General features: G+C 34.3%; 4 protein-coding genes across 9 annotated transcripts; 2 read left to right on the top strand and 2 right to left on the bottom strand.

Moving 5' to 3' along the window:
* Positions 1–1,474: 1,474 nt before the first annotated feature.
* On the top strand, positions 1,475–4,282 carry LOC18040060 (F-box protein At2g32560). Of its 2 annotated transcripts, none has more exons than XM_006430483.2 (5): positions 1,475–2,443; positions 2,592–2,671; positions 2,795–2,967; positions 3,135–3,209; positions 3,730–4,282. In XM_006430483.2, exons 1-5 carry the CDS (start codon positions 1,811–1,813, stop codon positions 3,915–3,917), a joined length of 1,149 nt encoding a protein of 382 aa, XP_006430546.1. In that variant the 5' UTR covers positions 1,475–1,810; the 3' UTR covers positions 3,918–4,282. The 2 variants fall into 2 exon arrangements, with proteins under 2 accessions (XP_006430546.1, XP_006430547.1); XM_006430484.2 differs by having other exon boundaries at positions 3,694–4,282.
* Positions 4,283–5,567: 1,285 nt separating this feature from the next.
* LOC18040059 (rhomboid-like protein 20) lies at positions 5,568–9,876 on the top strand. Of its 2 annotated transcripts, none has more exons than XM_006430482.2 (8): positions 5,568–5,734; positions 5,837–5,937; positions 6,829–6,969; positions 7,209–7,275; positions 7,798–7,946; positions 8,030–8,131; positions 8,637–8,759; positions 9,305–9,876. In XM_006430482.2, exons 1-8 carry the CDS (start codon positions 5,710–5,712, stop codon positions 9,470–9,472), a joined length of 876 nt encoding a protein of 291 aa, XP_006430545.1. In that variant the 5' UTR covers positions 5,568–5,709; the 3' UTR covers positions 9,473–9,876. The 2 variants fall into 2 exon arrangements, with proteins under 2 accessions (XP_006430545.1, XP_024037270.1); XM_024181502.1 differs by having other exon boundaries at positions 7,798–7,949.
* A 111-nt stretch (positions 9,877–9,987) lies between these two features.
* Positions 9,988–15,444, bottom strand: LOC18039987 (dual specificity protein phosphatase 12). Of its 2 annotated transcripts, none has more exons than XM_006430479.2 (7): positions 15,385–15,444; positions 14,179–14,673; positions 12,454–12,506; positions 12,219–12,283; positions 12,027–12,105; positions 10,744–11,049; positions 9,988–10,518 (listed from the first exon to the last, which is right to left on the bottom strand). In XM_006430479.2, exons 2-7 carry the CDS (start codon positions 14,619–14,621, stop codon positions 10,364–10,366), a joined length of 1,101 nt encoding a protein of 366 aa, XP_006430542.1. In that variant the 5' UTR covers positions 14,622–14,673; positions 15,385–15,444; the 3' UTR covers positions 9,988–10,363. The 2 variants fall into 2 exon arrangements, with proteins under 2 accessions (XP_006430542.1, XP_024037269.1); XM_024181501.1 differs by having other exon boundaries at positions 14,179–14,683; positions 15,385–15,438.
* Positions 15,445–18,127: 2,683 nt separating this feature from the next.
* On the bottom strand, positions 18,128–23,496 carry LOC18038893. Of its 3 annotated transcripts, none has more exons than XM_024182417.1 (7): positions 23,116–23,496; positions 22,725–22,817; positions 22,290–22,523; positions 21,441–21,543; positions 21,107–21,151; positions 19,745–19,974; positions 18,128–18,666 (listed from the first exon to the last, which is right to left on the bottom strand). In XM_024182417.1, exons 1-7 carry the CDS (start codon positions 23,439–23,441, stop codon positions 18,444–18,446), a joined length of 1,254 nt encoding a protein of 417 aa, XP_024038185.1. In that variant the 5' UTR covers positions 23,442–23,496; the 3' UTR covers positions 18,128–18,443. The 3 variants fall into 3 exon arrangements, with proteins under 3 accessions (XP_024038185.1, XP_024038186.1, XP_024038187.1); XM_024182418.1 differs by having other exon boundaries at positions 21,107–21,148; XM_024182419.1 differs by lacking the exon at positions 21,107–21,151.
* Between the last annotated feature and the right edge of the window lie 1,641 nt (positions 23,497–25,137).

The following is a 25,137-nucleotide window of genomic DNA, read 5'->3' as shown; positions in this document are numbered from 1 at the left end:
GAACGGTTCGGTTCGGTTCGAATAAAAATTAAATAGAATCGATTTAAATCAGTTATTTTATAAAAAATATCGAATAAGAACCGAATTCAAATGGATTTTTTTATATCGGTTTGGTTCGGTTCGATTTTTTTGATTTTGGGCCTATTATGCCTATTTTGAATTTCAAATTTTTAGCTCATTGGGCCTCATAAATGTAATAATTTTTTTCAACAATTAGTTCATACTAATTTCATTACAAATATTAACAATAAATACAAAGTATTCAAAACATATTTTATCACTAATATCTTACTAACTACTAATAAGGTACTCACAAAATATAAAATATTAAAATTTCAAAATACATAACCAAACTTCAATACTCCATCTACATAAACATAATTATAATGTTGTAAAGACAAATAAAAATAACAACAATTACAACTTACAACACAAAATAAAAAGAAAATTTAGAAACAAACACCAACAACATTCTCCCATCTTCATCAATATCAACATCAACTTTAGGCATTTTCCAACTCAATATTTGGATCTATAAAAAAAAGTTTAACACATGTCGATTTGAATAAAATCTAAAATTAATTCGGTTTTTCGGTTTAGCTGAGTGAACCGAATACTGAACCGACATGTCGGTTTTTTTTTACAAATGATATATTTCGGTTTTTAAAAAAATAAAAACTGATCTGAATTAGAAAAAACCGCCTGTTCAATTCGATACTTTTAAGACCACAGTTTTTTTGCCCACCCCTACTTGCAACCCTCCGCCGTCCACTTCTTTTTCATATCAGCAGTAGGGGTTTTAGGTCTCTATGGATATAATTGTTGGGTTATTTATTTGTTTAAAAATAATGAGAGCTGATTCCTTGTTATATAGACTTGTAGAGTTTTACTATAAATGTAAAAATCTTCACCTATCTAAAAGTCAAAAACTTACTTAAGATGAATAAGATATAACCTCAAATAATTGAAAGAAATTTTTTACTTAAAAAATGTACAGATGTAGAAAGTAGTCTACTACCCGATTGATGGGTGGTTACCAACTTTAGAAGCACTTCTAGTTAAGCTGAAATTTTGCTAATTTCACCTAATTGTGGGTCTAATATTTATTTTCTGTTAACTGTTAACCAAACCATATCTAAATATTCTCTCTGTTATTTTTTTATGTTCAAATATTTTTTTTTTTCGGCTGCATATCTACACGTTCACAGAGATTGACATGTGGCATCTTCATGGATTCATATCAAACCCAAATCTAACAACCACTATTCCCTGGATTTTATTCCCCCGCATGATTTTTCTTAATTCATCCCACCTCTCAAAAATTATTAAATCTGGAACTGCCAGCTGTCCTCCACTCCGTACAATTCACGTTACAATTGGTGGAAAATTCGGTGTATGTAGATGCCAAATGCAAAAGCAGCCAAGCCCCTCTCGGTCTCATTGTTGCATTTAAGAAGCAAAGCCTTCAGGTTGGTGGCATCATAACTAACCGGCAATCAATGTTTTGTCGGTTGAGGTGTCTACAGAGATCCCAATACTTTAATAATAGCTTTTCAAAATCTTTAAGCTTCACTTGATAACTCCGTTGATTTCTCCTAACCCAACACTGTTTTGACTCCCATTGGTGGATCTTTCCTTGTATAAAATCTATGTACACAACATGTTCCCTATGCGTGACATGTTCAATATGTGCATGCCCGCATACGATGACACCATTGTTTTTCATTTGACAGCCTGCTGCTTTTATATGTTCCCTTGCATTTAGTGCTGAAACTGAACCAACCCATTTAGAAATTAACTCCCGAGTTCCATGCTTTTCTTCTTGATATCTTGTTTCTCTGTCATATTACTATCAAAGTCTTTGGCTAAACCACCGATGAAGAGTGATTGGAGATTGTTGTCTCCATGGTTTTGGAGGGAATTATCAAGCTTTTTGGTTTCGTGGTTTCAAAAAGGTGGCCTTGTCATTAGGCCATTGAAGCAGAAGATGAGTTTTGGATCAAAACCTGCAAATACGGAGAAAGAGAAAATTTCCCTCTTGGATTTGCCTGATTTAACCTTGGAATGCATTCTTGAGAAGCTTTCACCAGCTGGTTTGTGTAACATGGCTGGAGTTTGCAGTTCTCTTCGAGATAGATGTACAAGTGATCATTTGTGGGAGAAACACATGAAGCAGAAATGGGGGAGAGTTATTGGTGATGTTGCCAAAAGAGAATGGCAATGGCACTTGGTCTCAAGACAGAGATCAAGCCTTATGAATAACAAGAAGCAAACAGGATTTTTCTGGTCTCTCTATAGCTGTTGGCCTTTTTCTTGGAGTGAACGAAAGACGGAGAGCAATACTGAGCCGAGAAGTTCATTACCAGTTGATTCAATCATGGCTTGGTATGTTTCTCTTGAAAGTGGCAAATTCTGGTTCCCAGCTCAGGTCTATAACCGTGAGGTAATTAAATAATTTGCTTCAAACCTTAATTGTAGCTTTGAAAAAATTGTTCCTTTTTGTTCTGTTTGCATGCATGTTGTTGATTGCAGCTTTATTATTATATACTGATCTCGGACAACTGAATTAAACTCTGTCTCTTTGGTGGCAGAATGGGCATGTTGGGTTTATGCTGTCTTGTTACGATGCTCAGCTCAGCTATGATTCCCGGACAGATACTTTTCGGGCAAGGTATTGAAAGAGATTCCCATCTTTTACACCTTAGGACATTCAGAATTTTCAAATTACAATCAACAGAGGAGAACATATCTTAGCATTTTCAACTTTAATTTTGACATTCATTATGTATTGCAGGTACTCACCCCACGGACGACGAATGGTAGAGGAAAATATATCCTGGGAGAGGCTGAGAGCACCAGCAGTTGATACTCCTTCACATGTTCTTCACAACTCAGATTGTTTACATGACTTAAAGCCTGGTGACCACATTGAGATCCAGTGGAGAAGAAACAAAGAATTTCCTTATGGTGCGTTTTTGTCTTGTATTTTGCTCTCTGTTCATTGTGGATTGAATAGTATTGGGCTCTTCCCTATTCATTCAGTTTTTTTCTCAAATATGACAAATCCAGAACGGTAGGTAATTGGACACGATGCTGGTTGAATAGAGAAATAATTTGAGCGTATTGTAATGCAGGTTGGTGGTATGGTGTTGTTGGGCACTTGGAATCATGTGGTAGAAATGAACATCACTGCCTTTGCCTCTATAAGGGTATGTAAATCATATTAGATTCTGTAATTAATCTTAATGAGTTTGTTGCACACGGGACGCAAGAGTATATGGTCTATTTTTCTCTTGATCATTCTCTGTATTAGACCTCTGTTTTGCCACTCCAGTTTAGACACTTAGTCCTACTACACTTAATCCAGTAGCTTTTCCTACGGACCTATTGTTGGTTTTCTGCCGAGTTATGATATTCTACCTGGAGGAGTATCGTGTCATTACCATTGGTTGTAGCTTATTGTTAACTATGTAGTTTTCCTGGAAAGCCTCTTGCTTTTGAGGATTTGCTTGCTTGTATTTGAGGTCAAAAGGATTGTCAGCTACAATTGTGCTTGAAGTGATTCATCATGCTCAAATTTAGGACATCTTATAGATCATCCAATTTCCACCGATGCGCTTGATATCAAGCACGTCTTCTATAATCTTACTTCTCTTTCATTTTTTTATTTCTATGTTTAAATTTTCTCATTAGCGGTCAAGAATCTCACAAAGATGAGTTTGCCGACAGATACGGTGGTTTTGGAGTTTAACCAATACCCGACTGGCTCAAGATGGAGGCAAACGATGATTAACAGGAAGGATCATCGGGAAGTAGGCAATGAAGCTGATGGATTTTATGGAGGAATCAGAAAGATTTACAAAGAGGAGGAGATATCAATGTGGAAGAGCCTGTGGCCAAGACATGCCTTGGAATAGTACGATGAATGGCTTTTGACTCTGTACATACACAATCCCTCTCTTTTTTTCCCCTCTTGAACTGTGAATTACAAAGCATTAAATTCATAGGAGAAGTTCGAAGAAGATCATAGAGTACATTAAATTATTTTAGCCCTTCACTAAGAGGCCGTGACCCGTGAAAGAGTAAAACTTGGATGTACCTTCTGCACCAAGATATGGAATGAAAATTATTGTTAGTAGTTGTACTATCTGAAGCTGGATGGTTTTTTCAGCTTCAAATTAGAAACATACTCAGGGTTAAGGCATGTCTCTCTTGTTTAAAAGTACATAAATATGCATTGTAGTATTAATTTGCTGAGATTTGAAGTTGTTTTGTTACCACACTCCTCAAATACGAGACGTTATGCTCTCAAATCAAAGCTGATTTGTTATTTTTCTTTTATGTTCCTTTGCGTCTGAGATTTGCTTTGGAAGCAAAGATAATAATTTCTGATGAGAATGAGATGAAAGTTCCCTTTCGATAAAATAAAAAAAAGTCTCTGCTGCTAATATTAAGCAATATAGTTTGATGTCAATTATAGTGTTAGCTCCATTCTCTAAACTCCATTACAATAGTTGCAGTATTTCGAAGCCAAGGGTCCAAGTGATGTCATAGATTTTAAGATCAAGAGCAATCAAAGCTGACTATTTAGGTCACGGCAGATTACCATAAATCGTGACTTTTGTCTAGTAATTCTATCATTATCATATTAGTGTTGAAAATCTCAAGTTACGGGTCTTCTGATAATTATTCGATTATCTATTTATCTGTAAGCATGTCATCTCACAAAAGAATTCAAATCCTGCCGCGCAAAATTTTTTCACCAACCACTCAAGAATGTTATACAGGGTAATAGTTGCTCCCTATCATACATACTATCCTTATTTTTTAATCTATTTTTTTTTTTGTGTATTGTTAACGTACACGAGTGCTAACTGCTAAGATTGTTACCGTTGTTATTGAATTATTATCTTAGAGCATGTTAAATAGGGTTAAAAAATTTGGACAAGTCAACCATCTATGTGCAGAAAACAGGACAACGAAATTAGATACATTTAATAAACGAATTCGAAGGTCTTGTTAAGTTACGTTTTATGTAACATACGGGTAGACAAAAATCAGCAATTGATTAAGTGTCAATTAATTAAATTAATTAATAGTTAATGAGATCAAACCTCATTTTTTTTTGTGATGGAGACGAGATTTGAACCTGTGACCTCAAGTTAATGAGCCTTGCGAGCTACCAAACCGCTCTACGCCGTGATGAAGAGAAGAATTGAGAACCAAGAAACAAACAAGGACCCAATGCACCCGTTTTCCATACCCTGAATAGAATAGCCTACTTGTAAAGAATTAAGAATCACCTCTTGTTCTATCAAAAAAAGAAAAAAAAAGAATCACCTCTTGTAAAAACCTATAAATTAAAAAATAAAGAAAAGAAAATCACAAGTGATGGGCATGCGATGCTAGTGACCCATCTTCAAATTGGGCTTGATCTAGGTCAGTCTAGATGAAGCCCATTAGGGTACATGGCCCGATTGTCAAAACTTAAAGCAAAATAATAATTAAAAAAAAAAAAGAGAGAAAGTAAAAACTAAAGAGGAGGATGAGAAAGTAAGAGGGGAGAGAAAGAGAGAGGAAGAGGAGTCTCAGTCGCGAACCAAAACAAAACAAAAACTTGAACGAAACGAAAGCAAATAAAAAAATCAATATCAAAGTCAAAATCCAAAGCAGTTTGGTCGTTGGTTTCTCCTTCTCTTTAAAGAGAAGATGAACGGCGGCCCCTCTGGTTTTAGTACGTATTTTTTTAAATTTTTTTTATCAAAGCATGCTTATATTGATCAATTGAATTTGAATTTGTTGTTTTTTCTTGTTTTTCTGGTGGGTCACGTTACAGATAATGCTCCAGTCACGAGAGCGTTCGTCATCGCTTGTGCCCTCTTCACCGTCTTCTTCGGGATCCAAGGCCGCTTTAATAAGCTCGGGTTGTCATATCAGGTTTTTTTTTTTTTTTCTTTCGGTTTCTTATTTGTTTTTAAAATGTGAAATTGCAATTGGGTTTTTGCTTTTTTGGTAGTTATGGCTTGATTCACGATCAAAATTTATTTTTGGTTTGTTTGTATGTGCATGTTATGATGGTTGTAGGAGTTTACTTGTGCGAGTCTGAGTGTAGTTGTAAATTCCTTTTTAAGTTGCATTACCGGATCAATTCAGTTGTTTTAGATTAGTATTGGGTATGTTAATAGTACTTATGTTGATTTGCTTTCAAGATGAATTAGATGCGTGTCTTGTGCTTTTATGGGTAGAAAACTTGAATTTGGACTGGATTCTGTTGCTATTTTTCTTTTCCATAGAAATTAACATGCTCGGGCTTCACTATATTGGATGTATTGTGCATTGGGTAGAGCTGGTCGGACTGTTTCCTTTACATGCCTTGTGCTATTTCATTGTTGTGTTGTATGTGAGTACGGATAGCTTGCATGAGATTGTACTTTTTTAGTTTCATTTTTTCAGTACTTGTGATGTTTGTGGGTGCGTTTCTGTTTTGCCTTTTCTATTATTCATTTACTGCTATGTTTCATTTGGGATTTTTTTTTTCCATTTTAATTGTCTTGAAAGATATGCATTTAACATGCAAGTGCAATTGGGTATAGTAACCTTATGTTCGTAAAACTTAATTGATTGCACTCTGTTCCCTTTCTTTCTCCTTTAGTATGCAATATTCTATACTTTTGTTTTTTGTTTTCAATTTTTTTGGTATATTTTTTTATCACTTTTGAGGGTTAATAGTGGAGTTCTTAATTGGGATATAGCATGCATGATTTAGAACGAGATTGAATGAAATATGATTGTTGTTTTGTTAATTAGATATCCTCTATTTAATTACAGGATATTTTCCAGAACTTTCGATTATGGAGGTTGATTGTGTCAGGTTTTTCCTTTTCATCTGCGCCAGAACTGATGTTTGGACTCTACCTGCTATATTACTTTAGGGTGTTTGAGAGGCAGATAGGTTCCAACAAGTACTCAGTGAGTAATCATCCATATGATACCACTCATTGTTGTCGTTATATGCTATGAACTACCTCTTTCAAAAACTAATTACAAGCATCTCGTACTTCTCATGTGGAGTTTTGAATTGGAATTGTATTATTTTACTGTATAATCAGAACTGAGAAAAATAAAAGAATGGAACTGTGGGGTGTTTTCTTCTTTGTCTTCTTTTTATTTTTTGGTCTTAGTTAAGTAAATATGTTCCATTTGTGCAGGTATTCATATTGTTCTCTATAACAGTTTCTTTTCTCTTTGAGGTCCTTACATTAGCACTGCTCAAAGGTATGCATGCTTTCTATGATTGCTTAAATTCTCTTCTAGTTTCAAATTCTTCCATATGTGTTTCATGAAGCTTTCTGTGATGCATAATACAAGACATGACCTTCATTGCTGGATCCTGCTCAGTCAGTGAGGATTTACTCACCTAGTCCTTATCTATCTGATAGTTTTTTCTATTTGCTGAATTCAAAAGGAAACTCAAAACTCGTGCTTTCTTGTTTTCCTTTAAGCCATTATGGTTTTGAATGGAAATAGTCACAGGATATAGATTGGAGAGAGCTAAGCAATACAGTTTAGTGAATAGTTTTTTTATAGATATCGTGTTCACTTTTTCAATGCTATGATTTGGTACATCAATTTTCATGGTCTAGCTTTAATTAGAGTTTTCTTCCATTATAACATGGGCTCAAAGGATGAGATGTATTATATTAGCATCTATGCTTTCATTTATCATTCCTATATTATTGTGTAGTTCAAATTTTATTGTTGAACAACAGAATTCACTTATATATTCTATGTTTACAGATCCTGCAATGAAACTCACGTCTGGACCATATGGTCTGATATTTGCTTCCTTCGTACCATTTTACTTTGACATTCCAGTTTCAACAAGGTTTCGTGTATTTGGAGTCCACTTCTCTGATAAGTCTTTCATATATCTTGCTGGTCTTCAGGTGGTGCGGGTGTAATAAATTTTTGATATCTCCTCCCTTTCTACCTCTGGCCTCAGAGATCTCACTTGCTTTTTGTCTTGCAGCTTCTTATATCATCCTTGAACAGATCTTTATTGCCTGGGATGTGTGGCATCCTTGCCGGTTCTTTGTATCGTCCAAATTTTTTCCGCATCCGAAAAGCAAAGGTAATTATTCTACCATGATATTTGAACCAGAAAAGTTCTGTTTGCAACTACTGTACAATTTTTTGGTATTCTGTTCAGCTGTTGGAATAGATGCTTTTCCCTCGGAAGTATGGTAGTGAAGGATGTGTGGGAAAGAAACAGGACAAAAAGTTAGAATCAAAATGAGATTTCCCTCCTTTTCTCTTGAATGGGAAAAATAAAAAATAAAATAATTAAAAAAAGAAAAGAATATTGAAAATAAATATTTCACCATTGGTTTGCTTCATTAGTGCACTAGTTGGTGTGGTTGTGGTGTATTTTGTTGTAATACATTCTTTTGTACATATGCTTGAAGGCTATCATTGGAGTCGATGGTATCAATAGGATTTCAGCCACGATAAATCGGAATTTCTAAAATTAAATTTGTATTAAATTCTATTTTCTTTTAGCATTGTTTTTGTTAATCTGTGTTTTCTTCAAGATTATTCAAAGTTAACGAGTGTGTGTGTATTTTCTTGTGATACAGTTCCCCGAGTTCATCACTTCATTCTTTTCACGGCTTTCTTTGCCATCTATGGGGAATCCGCCTGCAGCACCAAGTAGGAATGTTCTTGGAAGTATTCCATCCCATGCTGGACGACAAGCAGAGGCAAGTATTTTGGATGAATGTCTTAGTTCTGCTATCTGTCTAAAGCATGTTTTAATTTTGTATTAAGAGTACCATGTGGGATGCACAATCTGAGAATTTATTTTCTAAAAGTTGAGAACTTAGGTGCTCTAATCCCCTTGTCCCTGACTTCATCTCATTCGCAAGGGACACATCTGTTGGCATTTTTCCTGCTCTGAGGACACTTTAATTTGATGCTTTATTCTGGCATAGTTATGTAGTATGAATTTTGGCAAATGAATTACATGATATATGTGTCTGTAGGTCATATTCAAGTGCTTCACATATGATTTATTTGATTATTTTTGGTGCCATATTGAACCCTACATGTTAGGAGCATTATAATTTGGAACGAAAGTTAATCATGTACATGTATCAGCAGGATTATCAGGTTCAATGTGCTTAGTTGTCAACATGTAATTGCTACATATCTTGAGAAAATTACTTTTTGTAGTAAATTGTTTTTTCTCTGGCGGTAATGTTGTCATGGTTAATGACAATCAATCAGACAATTTCTTTGGTTTCAGAGTAACTACCCTTTGCCCGTGCCTTCTACCATAGAGCCACCGGAAGACTCCATTGCTATGCTGGTTTCTATGGGATTTGACAGGAACTCAGCCAGACAGGCGCTTGTGCAGGCTAGAAATGACATCAATGCTGCCACGAACATTCTTCTTGAAGCACAGCCCCATTAACTTAATCTCGAGATTGATGAGAATGTTAAACCTGGACTTTTTCAAATTGGAGACAAGATTTCATTGGCATCAAGATGTGATGGTTGATACTGATATACACATGATGGTGAAGCAATCCATTTGCTTGCAGGAATTCACCGTGGCAACCATCAATTCTGATGGGCTTCTGCCTGCCTTTTCTCTTCGTAACTGCCTATCTAGATTTGTAGCTTTGATTTTTGACTGACACACACCAATATCGCAGCAGTTTAGGAGCCCGTACAATTTTTACACCATCATGGAAAACATGCATATTACCGAAAGTTTCAGAGAGCTTGTTTCACGCGTGCAGGCTGTTCGGGCATGTAAATTTTATTTGATCCTTAATTGGTTTCTTCTACAATTAAGCCCATGGTTTTGCATGATGCATGATTGTTGGCGAGACTCCGCGCCTTGAATGAAACATGAAATTCCCAATGTATTATTAGACCGCAGGGAAAGTTTGTATGAAATCTTAAAAATGCAATACCAAAATAACAACGAAAAACAAAAGCGAAGTGGAATTATTTTAGCAAAGTCCTGATTTGCAATTATTTAGTTGATCTAACAAACAAAATCAGAAACCGCCTCAAATATTATGCCAAAGGATGGAAACCCCCCGCCTTCACATTTCAGCCTTGAAATCCCTCAAAACGACAGTTTTTTAACATTATACTATGAAAGCCCCACAATTCAAAGTGCAACCCCCCAGCAAATTACGTCATAAGCAAGCAAATGTTGAACTCCTACAAGGGGTACTTTCTTCCTGGATGTTATATGACTGTATAATTGGTATATGTAAACGCCACAAAGCATTGGCTGTTGATCTTCTAGGGCGAGCTGATGGGCTCCCTTTTGATTTTACTTCAAATATTAGACGGTGCTCTTGTCCACACGACTTTTATGGAGCTGGAAAGCTGGGGTGATCCAGCTTCCACAGCTGCATTGTATACCCGACCAATTGAAGTAACCCAAGCGTGCTTCACAATGGGCACAGGATAACTTTCCCTCCAATGCGCCCTCTTCAACTGAGTAGACAACAATCAGCAAAAATATTAATAAAAACTTGGAAGTGTACAAAAACCTATCATTGTCTATTACTGATATTTAGAATTAACCTTGGACTGAGTTTGCAGCAGGTTATCAATATGGCTTCAGATTGTGGTATAACATTCATCCATATCAATATTTATATTGAAGGCGGCCAAGAATATCAGAAATTCTTCAGGTAAGAAGGTAGGTATCAAGTTTACCTGCTGTCATCCACCGAAGGGGCTCAACGAATATAGAAGAACACTCAGACTCATCAGATCTGTTAAAACGATTGCCACTTTTCCGCTTGTGCCACTCAAAGGCTGTCTCACCCTCACCAGGAATGTGATCCACGACATTCTCCTGCAAGGCAACAACTCTTCGACATTTCTTGCACCGGTACGCAGGGGTACGATTATCTCCTCCATTTGGAATTGCTTCTACTCCTGACAAAACTTCCACTGGCAAGCCAGGATCAGCTCCAAATTTGGAACTGTCTATTTTCTCTCCACGATTATAAGAATCACCTGAGAACATTGGGCAGGAAACCATTGTTAATGACTCCTTAGTGATGAACCACAGCATTATAGGGGCAGAACATTGTAGAGTTTGTCCCTATCAAAACCATTATAGGTTGCCCTAAGAAACCAATAGCTTCGATGGGAAAACATGGCAAAGCAAAACCATGCCTAGGTAGTACAGTTAACAATCTATCTCACAGATCTCTCTGATCTACTTCAACTATTTGCATTTTCTTAGTCATCAAATAACTATAACTAGGACAGTCATTAAATTTTAGGCATTTTATGATAAGTTTTCTTTTGCCAAAAAGTACAGTAAGAATAGCAAAAAAGGTGAATTCGTACAAACTTTTACGTCAAACAGTTCTATGTTTCTCTACATTATTATCTATTCTATGTTTCTCTACATTATTATCTATTATATGAATGGTGGGAGTAAAAAGAATACAACTGAGATAAGCAATCGATAATGCCATTCATGTAAACTTAGAATGGACAGAAAGTGCAATAATTTCCACCATTCAACTAATCAAGCACAAAGTCAAAAGATTCATATTCTGTGCTCCAACTAGGCGTCATGACCTAGGAAAATGTTTATGAAAATGAACATAGTATATTAGCAGGGCCATTCTCACTAGGAAAAAACCCTTCAAGACACCACACTAATGCGCAGCCAGTCTCAACAAATCCCCATCACTTAGAAACATATAATCCTTAAATCCAGTTTGACATTGAAGCCACTTGAACCATTGCACTAACTGCCCAGCAGACAACATCTATAGTAATTCTCTCTCGTGTCCAGCATAGTTTCAAAGTTATCTGCCTAAAAGTTTACAACCTTCACTGCGACAGTATCAAGAATTTCTAAGTTATCTAAACATAACTAATACACAGAAATCATTATGCATCGCTTATCCCCAAAAGCATCTTTAAACATATCAGGCTGCACAAAGCAGGAAAGTGAAGAAAGATTAGGAGTTAACCTAATACTTTCAGGCGAAATCGCTTGTAAATGGGGCTACCACGATTGACCTTAAAGCCCATTTCTTCAAACATTTTCAACTGCAATAGGGGAAAAGGCATACATTTACAAAGATATGACAGCTTTTAAGACATGAGTTAAAACTTAGTGTTAGCGTATAAACCACAGACTGCTAATGCAATGTCAAAATCACCTGTTCTAAAAAGCCATCATTGGGACAAACAGACTCACAGCTCTGCCGTAGAGATTCAAGTGCATCTGCAGGAATGCATGGACAAAATGAAAGAAGAAAAAAAAAAGGGAAAAAGAGAACAAAAAAAATGTAAGTTTGAAATGACAATCACATATTTCATATTCATCAGACAGAAACAGACAATACGACTGTGTAGACTCATAGTACTCCAAAGAAAAAATGAATTTGTTCAAACCTTCTGAAGATAGTTGCTCAGTTCTCATCAAATATGCTGTAATGATAGCTGCACTGCAACGAACACATGCAAAGATGGGTGTAAACCCTTAAGACTTGACAATTCAGGAAACTTGAAAAGTTATAACAATGTAGGCCTCTTCTGGACAATTTCTGATATATTAGCAAAGTAACATATTAACCAAAATTACTTTCACACATAGGGATGATTAAACGTGCTACACACACACAACAACCCAAAAAAAAAAAAGTATAAGCAATCAACTGTTCCTGCAAATAATAGTTTTGTGTGTAATAAGAATGTGGGAAAACATACAAACTTCGGACACCATTGACCAGAAAAATTAAAAAAACATAGCAAAAGTATTTCAGCCAGCTTGGAAAACTCGAAGGACATGCAATAACCAATTTGTTTGTTCTCAAAAATGAATTTTACTGGCAATTTAAAAGTTTCGCTTTCCAATATCAAAACTCACGTGTCTTATCAATTGTCATCGGTCAACTTATAATTAATCAATTTCAAAATACAGGGCAGTCAAGTAATTATTTCAGTGAGATGCTCTCAAAATATCTTCTGTAACATTCATAGTTATCCACTTTAGCTCATAAATAAATCAAATTAACAGATAACAGTATAAGTTATTGCCATGATTTTGCATGTATAGTAAGTCGTAAATTATTATAACAATGTCCATCAATATCTAAATTAGAAAAGAACGCTCCAAAAAGCTCAAAAACTAGATAGCTTTCCAGTGCTATCATCAATAGCATAAATTCAGTGATATGAAAACCTCAGGTACATTAAAGTTCTTAGAAAATTTAAAGGCTTATGAGGAGGTTTCTGTCTACAATCAATAACGATCTATGTTCCAGTATTTTCGGATCATAAACAGCATTACTAGAAAAGAAGGCTCCAAAAAGCTCAAAAACTAGATAGCTTTCCAGTGCTATCATCAGTAGCATAAATTCAGTGATATGAAAACCTCAGGTACATTAAAGTTCTTAGAAAATTTAAAGGATTATGAGGAGGTTTCTGTCTACAATCAATAACAATCTATGTTCCAGTTTTTTCGGATCATAAACAGCATTACTATATTTGCACCTCATTTTAACTTTTTTTTTTGTTCTCTTTCCTTTTAAGGTTATTTTAAATTAATTAACAGGTAGTGTTGAGAACTAGTTCTTGTAGATAGTATAACTCATTGCTGTCATCCTCATTAATGCCAATTCAGGTCAATAGAGTTGAACATATATAGTGTATATATCCCAGATTTTATGGAAAATAAAGTAGTATTCAGAAATTTTACAATCTAAGAGCAGATGAAGCATAAAAATATTTATGGATTTTTTTTTTTTTTTGGGGCATTTGCATGAGTATTGAAGGGACTGACTCATGACAACAAAAAACTCTCAAGTTAATAATAATTTGTCAGCATTGAGGAACCATGTAAGAAAACCCAACAAAAAAAAATGATAATAAGGAGAAAGCTGCTACTTTCAATAACCTTGAAGTTATATAAAAATGTGTTTTTGTGCAAATATCCAAAAATTATATGCACAAAAGAGTTGTAACAAGAAGTGAGACTTAGCCTTTGGCCTATAATCTACAGAATGTTTATATGTCATATTGGAGTTTGACTAGTATATCATTACAATTGCTAGGAATGAAAATACAAGAGTAGATATGTTGATAAAATAAAATATGGAAAATCAATAACGAACATACCTCCTGGACACTCCTGCAAAGCAATGAACCAAAACACCCCCCTCCTTTCTTCTCCGATCAATGAAATCAAAACATACATCCAAATAATCCAACAAATTCTCACTTTCCATATCTCTTATAGGCACAGTCATTCTCACCAGCTTCAAATCCTTGCCAGCATATTCCAATGAGTACAAGAGTTTTGTGGGGGACAAACAGCTTCTTGACCCATCACCTAGATCATCCACAGAGCCCGAGCCACCATCACCGGATCCACCAGCATAAACCTTCTTAATCTCCTTGGAGGGGATCGTAAGACTGCTACGCCATTCAGTGAAAAATGATATGGATGCAGAGCTCAAAACTGATAGCATATGCGTAATTTCAGCGCTACCATTTTGGAGAATGTCTGCTGCATCCGATATGTTTCCAATGAATAGATGCTCACGGACAAGGTATGGCATGACAACAGAAGAACAATGGCTCTTTAGCAAAGAGCTAGTTCACCTTTTCGCCCTGCAAAAAGCTTTAAAATTACCGTTCACATCCCCTATACACTTTTTAGATGATTGAAAACAATCTAGCTGGGACAGGCTAGAAGTTAAGATTCTCCAATAAAGGAATACTGCTCTGTTGGGTCGCTAAGAATGCAAAGGAATATCAGAAAATCATAACATGTAAGACGAAGCATGACCAACAAACAACTAGTTTCCAATCTTTAACATTATGTACAGAACTTACAATAATATACATTTATTTATTTATATATATACTAAAAGATCACCAATGAAGTGTTTTTTTACTCCAAAAACAGATACCGTTTAGAGTAGCACTTCTCAATTATTTCTCTGAAAAAATGCTTGAAGTTTTCATTAAATGTCAGAAAGTGAGAAAGCATTTATGTGTAGTTCACCCAAACACTAGAGAACTGACACAAAATTCAAAAGTGCATTTGAAGCCGTCAAAATTACTCCAAAAAGAATACTATTGTCATCACAATCGAATACGTTTCAACAGAAATAATATATCAGGCAATAATGAATTCGGAATTTGAATAAAGATTAAGCACTTGAAAATTTTCAATCTCTAGAACGAAGAAACAATAACACTCAAGTTACACGATCCTCAGTTACTTTACAAAACTCAAAATTTCTTCATTTAGAATCACTAAATATTGTGTAAAGCAATCTTATTTTTAAATTTAAAAAATAAAGATATCTCATTCACCTGAAAATAAGGAATATTCCGGCGATGGTGTAATCTCTACGCTATCTCAAGACTTTTTACTTCCTCGCTTGATTTCCGCTGACGGTGTGAGCAATTTATATATACTGCTGCGTACGTGCGAGTAACTGATGTTACGAATGGCACGTGCCAGTTACGTGAGATAAATTAGTCTTGGCTTTCCACGTGTTAGAGATAAACCGGAGGCCCACCATTACAATTTTTTTCCTCCTTAAGTCATTTTTTTTTAAAGAAAAAAAGGAATTCATCAATTGGCTCACTTATAATTTCATTGCTCTGTTACTTATTTTGGTACTGAAAATATGTTTGTAAGTTATAATAAATGAAACGTAAAAATATCTCTTTTTTGTTACTCGAAATTTGGCTTCACATTTTAAAAGTGCATTCTATTCGCAATTATTTTATTCAGTACATTTAAGTATTTAACATGTTGTTGTCTTTGTAGGTAGATCACTGTTAATATAGTTGAAATCATCGGCAATCAATTTATAAATTCACCTTCATGCACAATATTTTAACTTAAACTATGTTTGATATAACTTTTCAATTAGATCTTATTTAAGTAAAGTTTTTGTTAGTAGAACTTTACAATTAGAGCTTTTAATCAAAAGAATCTAGTTGTCTAATTGTCAATAAGAGTTTTTACAAAAAATTATGTTATGAAAAGTATAAAATAAGATTGTTAAATAAGTAGAGTATATTTTAGATATTTAAATATTTAAAAAAAAATTAACATCTACTTCCAAAAGTCAAAATTTGAGGTTTTGCTAGTAAAAAGTAAATAACTTATTTAATTTTCAAAAGCTCTACTAAAAATAATAATAATAATTTTTATAAGAGCTTATGAGGATTAAATAAATATTTATGACTATTAGATAAGTTATACTAAATAGGCAACTTAGAAGTTGAAGGCTCAATCACTATATAAACAAATTCTTAATATCACTGTATTGGGATTATTATTATTACAACAAAAGTGTATGAGGGAAAAAGTGTAATTTTCTCAAAAATTAAGGAAGAAAATGCAATAATCCTCAACCAGATATTTCCTATAAGAACTTTCTTGGTTTCTATTATCAAGATCAATAATGTTGTTGCACCCCAATTTAATTCACTTCAATTGATGATAAAGACGTGAGAGAACTTATATGGTGAGAGCTGATTGGGTTATAGATAAATTTTTCTTTTTAAGGAATAGATTCAAATTACAAATTTATATCTTTTAAAAGAAACATACAAACACAAAAAAAAAAGAAAGAGTTATTAATGGTTTAAAACCGTTGAAAAGAGGTACAAATTGATGTCCATATCAAGCGCAAGATTTTCTCTCCGAACACATTTCTTTCCTGTATTGGCGAATGGTGAGTGTGCTGTGTGCATGTGTAGCGACTAGAGTTGCCGTCTTACTATGCTTGTTGGTTCTTGATAATTGATTAGGCCCCAAATTGCGAAATTGGCCACACATACGTTACTTTGATGTTGATTGATCGTGATAATAAGAACATTACTTGACATGACGTTAGAAATCTTAAAAGCTTTAGTCGATGTTAATTCTTTGGAGTTTTTTTTTTTTTAATACTGATTAATCATCATATTACTGCATTACACAGATATTTATAACTATTATTATAGTAAATATATTACATTGATATTTACAATCAGAAATACATGATTGGAACTTATATTATTACATTGAATTCTGTAAAGTACATGCCCAGACAAATAATTCCTTACAGAAGAGGGATGTCCATACTCCACTCGTATTGCATGAGGGAGAGGAAATTTTTGAAATATTAAATAAATAAGCACGTTAGCCCTCACAAATACTTTTATGGGGGCTGCAGCCCACCACTCCGACCAAGGCCGAAGTGGCTAATTCTTTGGAGCTAGGTATGAAACATTGAAACTCAGGGCCCTGCTAACTTTTATTTTAAACTCATCACTCATGCAACAATTTACTTTTATGTTTTATTTTATTTTTTTAATTGATAATGAATTATTGGTCTAAAAAAGGTCCAAAAAAAAATTCAAGATCGAATTGTTCTTGTCACTTTTTTGTTTTTGTTTTTACAAAGCTGCCGTATAATCTTTTGACATATGTCAATAATTCTCATGATACATTTTTATTTGAAAAGTTATATCAGCAGAAATTTAGAATAAAATAAGGGCTTATGTATAGAAAATGGTAAAGATAATGAGAATACTTTAGTTGAAGTGCATTTTTGGGTATAATTTGGAAAAATTAAAAATTAAAAATTAAAAAAAGTAGATGTGATAACGAATTGATTCCAATTATATATAATAATAAATATCATGTAAGGTAGGCCAAAGATTTTCTAAAGTCGTTGCCACCTATACACAGAAAACGAAGATAACTGCTCTAAAGAAATATTAGAAGAAAATGAGAGTGCTAGGTATTGAGGGATCCAATGGAGCAATAGCACATGGCAGTTGAAGGAGAAATAAAAGAAAATTTGTTGGTGATGGGTCCAAGATTTGTCTAGTCCGTGCCGGAAAATATATTGGTGGCTCTAGCCGAAAGCAGTGTACAGCGTTGCTATCGAGCATCAATTAACCAATGTTGTGGGCATAAGATATGGGCGTTTGCATTCGCATTCGCAAATTGGAAGGGTATATGTTATTATGTTATAGGGATAAGAAGGGTAACCTCATCGATCAAGCTTCAGGATAAAGTAAAGCAAATGGGTGACTAAATGCAAAAAAATACACTTGTGAGAATTACATGAAGAATAAAAAAATTGATAACAGCTGGAACTAGCCAACTCCTGTACATACAAAATTGGGTTTTAAATTTTCTGTAATTGAGAAACAAAAAATGTACTATAATTAAAGAATACGTATCACTTGTGTAGTCCTTTTCAGCAAAATTTACATGACAAACCGCGGATGATTTCAGTTTCCCCCGTAATCTTAATTCTCGCTTGAAGGTACAAGATTTTGATATACAACTCCGTGTATCCTGGCACCAAAGAATGGTAGCAAACTAGTCGGTCGATGAAGGGATTCCGATGAAAGCAATTTCAGCATTCCTGATCTTCCATGGTATAAACAGGTATTTGCCAGTTCTTGGTGTTCTTCTTTGGATCATCAGTGAGGCTGAGATCGTTATCATCTTCCTTGTATGTTTTAATGAATGTTCTGGCTCCCATCAAGATAAGCCTCTCAACCATGAATAACTGATAGTTATTCTCAACCACAAGATCCAGGATGTCACTAAAGTTCGAGGAATATGCCAGGTTGTATCTGGAAAAGAAATATAAGGTCAAATTACCAATGGATGAAATTCTCGAACAATTTTCATTGTTAGTTTCAAGCCCTCATTGATATAAAAGCATGCTAAAAATATCTTTAGAAAGCAAAATGAAAGGCATCGAATACAAAATCAATGACCATCATATGCAAACTGTTGGAATCTAAAAGAAGTCTGAATAGTTGGCTTGCTACTCTATCATCTCACCGTTGCCCTCACTACCACGACATCTAAGCTATATCATCAGAGAGACCCAACGTCTATACACTCGCACATATACATGCACAACCCTCTTTCTCCGTGACCACTACAACATCTCAGCTACCTCCATTTTCTCCACTGCTTCAACCATCAATACTACCCCATCACTAATATGGCAGTATGCCACTAACACTTGAATGTGCTTTGCCATTTTTCAGACAAAAAGAACCTTTCAGATCATGGTTGCTAAAGCCTATATGTACTGGTAGTAGTTAAAACATTACATGGATAACAGACAGCTTGATCCCCTCCACCACCTTTCCCCTCATGCAGGAAAAATAGTCTCTCTTAATGCTATAAATATCCATCATCTGCCACTCGGCCTTTGGCCGAGTGGTGAGAGCTGCTGCTCTCCAAGTTGGAGAGCAGCAGTTCGAACCCCCACAATGCATGTGGGGGTGTTTTCTTCCTCAAATAAAATTGAGTGAAGGCAGTCTGTTTCTTTGCCCCAGTGCGAGGAGTAGACATCTCTCGAATATTTGAGAGGGTTAAAATTTGGGCAGCGCTCCATTAGATTTGATGTATGTTAGTCCCAGTTATAGTCTGATTTGTACATATCAGTTATATTCTCATGTAATATGAGTTGTAATCTGAGCAATAGTCTCATGTAATCAAAATAAAAAAAAAAAAATTTCCATCATCTAACTGTGAACCGAACATATGAAAGAAATAATCTGTACATGCTTCAGACATGTCTGATAAGAGAAAGTTTTTGCATTCCCATAAGATAATAACTAGTTCTGCTTTGCATATAAATCATGATAGCTGAATTTCAAAAAACAGATACCATTTGTGCACTAGAACTTTTACCTGACAGCAAGTGGGGAGAAAAAACCAGGCGTCCTCTCATTTGAAGCAATAAAAAGAGTCCGTCCGGGTGGAACCCAGTTTTTTATCCTGCAAAGGATAGCCTCTGGACGCGTGTCCCTGTCCAGATGAGGAAATAGGCTCCTGTCAACCCCATACCTGTCCTTTCTGGTTTTTAATCTATCCCCTCTACGAACATGGATGGAATCATAATCAACAAGAAGCGCCTTTATCTGTGGATACAAAAATTTTCATGGCCTAAGTATTAGGTTGAAAGAGCATTATAAAGGATAGTCTTTCCTCAAACACTATAAACGGTAGCATATTAAGCAAGAAGAAACACAAAACTGCCAGAGCTTGCAAATATCAGTAGGAATTCCATGAACACTATAAACTGCAGTATGTTAAGCAAGCAAAGACACAAACTGCTGAACCTTGCAAATATTAATAAGAGTGTTTAAAGTAGTGTTTTACAGGTATAACTTAATTGGTTAATATTCTCTTAGTCAATTCATCGATAACAAATAAAACTCATCAATCTAAATTATGATAGATAAGCAAAGCGCCCTTATCTAAGCTATCTGATGCAGGAAATCCATAAAGATAGCACTCACTTGATTTCGATTAACTAGTTTTGGATATAGTCGTGAGTTTATTTCCCAGCAAATAACTATAAGCATTACCTCTAGGACTGGTTTAATGACCTATGGAATCATAAAAGAATGTACACACATCTTGACAAGCACTGACAACCCACAACATGTTTCCAAATTTAAGAAACTGCTTCAAATTGTAAAACAATTAGCGAATGTTTCTTTATATGACTAATAAGAAATGATCAGTAAATCCACTCCTCCATTTGAATATCGCAAATCATCTGCTCAATGAAGAACAAGGTTTAGAATTTAATAATATTAGCATTCTCTTTAACTCGTCCTGCTTCCTCCAATTCTCCCAAAGTTTTTCTTTTTCATTTTACTTCTTTTAGACAAATAGCTCTTTCAATTCCAACCAGTGGATGTCCTTGATTTAATCACATTAGAGCTATCACAGGCAAATAATCTTTTAACACAATTACAAATCACTTCTACCAGCAATGTTGTATCGTGCAACCTAAAGGGAACAATCTTATTTGTATCCACTTGTGCTGACCATCAACCCCGTCCTTTTTAACCACCACCTAGCCATCTTAGCAACCAAATATATATAGTCCTCATTAGCGTCTGTTGGCTCATCATTGATCTAAAAGAGGATGAATCAAACCCAAACTTAGCACACCTCCTTCTACAATTTTAGTATTCAAGATCCAAATGTGTGGCAAACTTGATTTATGCATGGTACAAAGGTTGGAGTATGAGCTCTAACCACCATTGTCGTCCCCCCACCCAAAAACATCTTCTTCTTCTTCTTCTTTTTTAGTCAAACATGTAAAATCAAAATCAAAGAAGATGAGTTAACTTCACTGACTACAAGCTTGCCACAAATATATTCAAATTACTAAAATACTTAAGTTATGAGTAATGCCAATAAAATGTAGCTGCATCTATGCATTAATTATCCTGCACCCAAGGAAACACATCAAGTTCCTTGCAGATCTGTTAGAACAGAACATGAAAAATAGACTGCACCATCCAGGAGACAATCAATAAATACTTTTCCCCCACTGAAAAAAGAACACTAATGGCATTGCAGAACAAACCTTATCTGCTGCATCTCTCAATTTTTCAGCTGCCATCGATGGGAGAAATGAATGTGGCAGCATTAAAGCACTATGGTTTTTCCGATCCTTGCATTCCATAAACCTGAATGATTACAAATATTTAGTGTCTCGCAAAGGTAGGATGATTCAATAATCTCAAACTGATCCATAAAAAACAGAAACAACAAGAATTTTCCACCAAGAAATAGTTATGTAAGACGAACAATGTCTTAAATTATTCAAATGGCACCACAAAAAATCAATTACAACATAAGAATCCCAGTTCAAATTTGACTAGAATAATTCAAGACTCTTAAGCACTTCAAGCCAATAGTCAACTACACTAAGTAAAACCTTAAACGAGGCTCCACAGGTCACAATTATTTCAATCAATATTTAATTAAATTAATACATGAGAAAAGAAAAGGCATTAGGATGTCAGAATTAACTCTTAAAACGAGACCCAGAGGTCATACACGGGAAAAAGTTCCCACCGTATATCCACTTTCTCCAAATCATTTGTATACCCAGTCTATAATTAGTGAAATGCAAAAAAAGTCTTAACTCAAATAATTCTCAATGTAAATCATGTTATATGTAAAAAATATTCCACACCCTGTCCTTAAGTTTTCAGAATACTCTGAGAAAAAACTATTTCTTTAAACTTGTCAAGACAAATTGCATTAACCCCAGAACCCGGCTGACCACCTCCCTCCTGTCCCTCCCTTCCGCCCTCTCTATTGGCTCCTAATGGTAACAATCTCGGGTTCCGAGTCTCAAGTAGAAAATAAGTAAAGAACAAAACAAAATGGCAAAGAAAAGCCACCATAATAAAATTCATCAAATTACCACGACAGAGGGCTTGCAGTTCTGTTTATGAGCAAGAGATTTGAGTAGCGCCTATTATCATTGAGATTAACCCGACTAACTCCTTCAACATGAGCAACCCCTCTAGCTCCCAGCTTCATACTTGTCATCAGCACATGATACCAAATTTTTGAATTATCTAGAATTACTGGTACAGTTTCTGATATAAGCTCCAAATCGTACAGGGAATCCATAGCACAAGTAGTACCAGCCCACCTACAAAATGAAAAAAAGCAAGTTCCACTTGTGTTAATTACCTGATCATTTTTTTTTATTTTTGGACAATTAAAACGTCCAAGAACAAAAAACAAAAAAAAAAAAAAACCAAAGATAACCCTAAAATGAGATTTCTTTTGAAACAGCAACGCACCACCATTATGAAAATAATACAACAGGAAAATAGTTCCAGGAAATTACCTTTCCTCCATATTTCCATCATCAGAACGATGAAAGATTGCTTTCTCATTATGTATGGGATTGATGCACATCCTAGAAGGCATCACAAATGTTCTGCTAACAGCCAAAAGATAAATTAATATTAAAAAAAAATACAAGAAAACAACAACATTTTCTTTACAACACACAATCAACCATCCATCCATTGCGCATATACATAGTGACAAACAAGCCTCAATATACCCCCATTTGAGTCATTACCATAACAATCTAATCCAAGATTCTGTCATTTAACAAGAGCACTACTAAATGAAGCAAAATGCATACAGTTACCTCATTTTTGGAGCAATTGCCAAGATCCCAATTTCAAAAAATTCTAATGAAACGAAATTCTTTAATTTTTTTAACATACCTGCCCAAAAACATGGCTTCTTCGAGCGCACACCGGAGGCTGGATTCTTGGTGACCGAGGCCCGCACATTTATCGCAATTCTTACCAGGACAGTCAATTCTGCTGCCCCAATACAAGTACTTATCGTGAAGAGTGTGATGCCTCTTGTGCTTGGGTTTCATCAGGTTTCTTATGGTCATTTTGGAGAACGAGAACCCGTTTGTTGAAAGCTGAGAGGAGTACACGCAGAGAAATACAATGGCGGATATGCAGATGAAGAGAATCAGAATTGGGGATCTGGCTGCCGTTTTTGCTTTTGGCCTCTGCGTTTTGTGAACTGTCGCCATTGAAGTTGCAGAAACAAGAACATGAAAGCGTTGGTTGAACAGGTATGATGCGATGCCTTTGACGAAGAAGGAAGAAAAAGGACGCTATAGATTTGGGGCGTTTTGTAATTTAGATCTTGCCAGGTCATCGCCTGGGGCCCTCAGATACTTGCCATGTCGGCACGTGATATGGCGATGCAGCGCGACGTGGCAGTGATGTAAAATTCGTTTGCGGGTTTGTTTTTCCCATTTTTTCTCTTTAACAAGAACATAATTGACCTCTTCAATTTAATCATTAATTAATTAATCTAATCCTAATATGTAAGTTTTACTTTTGAGTGAAAATTGTCTTAAATAACTACTTTATTTGGCATAGTTGAGTGCTAGTTGTTGAAAGAAATTATTATTGTCTGTTGATATGTCATGTTCTAGACTTCTAGAATTGATTTTTTACTTTTTCAATATTTAATGAAGAACTTTATGCACCATCCTATAAATTATCAACATAAGAGTAATGCCCAATAACAGAAAGAGTATACGAAATTCATTTTTTTTAAAAGATTTTTAAGCCTTTTATTCTTTTGCTTTTAATTTTAAAAAAATTAAGAGACTACTAGACTAGAGATATTGTAACCTCAAATATATTAGAATTTGGGTATAATAAAAAAATTTGTGATAAAGTATAAAGACTGCGTTTAGCACACAAGATTAGATTAAACTAAATATTATGATTAGACTGAATTAGTTTAGATTGGATTAAGTTAAATTATATAATACTATATTATGTTTGGTACAATATTAGATTGGATAATATAAATTATATTTAAATATTAAAAATAGTTATGAATATTTAAGATTAATAATTAAAATTAATTTAAAGGTAATTAATTAGAAAATTAAATACATAGTAAATTAGTTATGGACAGTCATAATCATAATAAACAAATATAAATTAATAAAACTATTTAATTATTTAATTAATTTTTATAAGATATTTTAGATATATTTTATTTTATCAAAAGGTTAGCAAATAATATATATAAAATCATTTAATTACTTGTATTATTAATTTTCATGATTATGTTTAATATCACATCAGTGATTATTAAATTTAATACAATCAATTATTGTAATAAATTATTAAATAGTTAATTTTATTGGAGTAAAAGTACTATTTTAATTAGACTATAAAAGCAAAATAAAAAATAAATTTCAAGTAAATCATGAATAAATAAATTAATTAATTAATTAAATTTTAAGTGATAAATAAAAAATGGTGTTATATATGAAAGAAATATTACAAATGAACAATTTTTTTTTTTCCTATTCTAATCCCATCTAAACCCACTTATAAATTGGAATTGTTAATCCCATAATTTAAGGACTAAATTTAAGTTTAATCCTCTCTAATCCAATCCAAGCAAAGTTGCCAAAGATAGAATATTTAATCTCAAAACTAATTTAATCTCACACTTAATCCTAAACTCTCGAACATAACCAAAGGTTACAGTCTAATTATCTCATCAGACTAATTTTAATGAACTCGTATTGTTTTATGCTAATTTCATCGTATGTGTCCAACAAGCAAATTTTTATTAATGAATCATACAGAACACATTAAAAAGTGAAATATAATAAATGTAAAGAAATGTCTTTACCTTGATTTTAATTTTAAGTTTTTAACTAATAAGCTCCTGATTCCAAGGCTGGATCGTGT

This window comes from Citrus clementina, unplaced genomic scaffold, assembly GCF_000493195.1.
Source record: "Citrus clementina cultivar Clemenules unplaced genomic scaffold, Citrus_clementina_v1.0 scaffold_6, whole genome shotgun sequence".
NCBI lineage: Eukaryota > Viridiplantae > Streptophyta > Magnoliopsida > Sapindales > Rutaceae > Citrus > Citrus x clementina.
Note: the sequence above shows the minus strand (reverse complement) of the source record. Positions and strands in the feature narration are given on the sequence as shown.

Bases quoted from the DNA above. Each gene is read 5' to 3' on its own strand.
- LOC18040060 (XM_006430484.2), top strand. From the start codon at position 1,811: ATGCTTTTCTTCTTGATATCTTGTTTCTCTGTCATATTACTATCAAAG. The intron at 2,444-2,591 runs GTAATTAAATAA...CTTTGGTGGCAG, and splicing joins CTCAGGTCTATAACCGTGAG to AATGGGCATGTTGGGTTTAT. The intron at 3,210-3,693 runs GTATGTAAATCA...TTTTCTCATTAG, and splicing joins CTGCCTTTGCCTCTATAAGG to CGGTCAAGAATCTCACAAAG.
- LOC18040059 (XM_024181502.1), top strand. From the start codon at position 5,710: ATGAACGGCGGCCCCTCTGGTTTTA. The intron at 5,938-6,828 runs GTTTTTTTTTTT...ATTTAATTACAG, and splicing joins AGCTCGGGTTGTCATATCAG to GATATTTTCCAGAACTTTCG. The intron at 7,276-7,797 runs GTATGCATGCTT...CTATGTTTACAG, and splicing joins TACATTAGCACTGCTCAAAG to ATCCTGCAATGAAACTCACG.
- LOC18039987 (XM_006430479.2), bottom strand. From the start codon at position 14,621: ATGCCATACCTTGTCCGTGAGCATCTATTCATTGGAAACATATCGGAT. The intron at 12,507-14,178 runs GTATGTTCGTTA...TGTTCGTTGCAG, and splicing joins TTTGCAGGAGTGTCCAGGAG to TGCAGCTATCATTACAGCAT. The intron at 12,106-12,218 runs GTGATTTTGACA...CCCCTATTGCAG, and splicing joins ATGATGGCTTTTTAGAACAG to TTGAAAATGTTTGAAGAAAT.
- LOC18038893 (XM_024182417.1), bottom strand. From the start codon at position 23,441: ATGGCGACAGTTCACAAAACGCAGAGGCCAAAAGCAAAAACGGCAGCC. The intron at 21,152-21,440 runs GTTTGTTCTGCA...TGACTAAAAAAG, and splicing joins TGAGAGATGCAGCAGATAAG to AAGAAGAAGAAGAAGATGTT. The intron at 18,667-19,744 runs GTAAAAGTTCTA...TTTCTTTTCCAG, and splicing joins TTCTCCCCACTTGCTGTCAG to ATACAACCTGGCATATTCCT.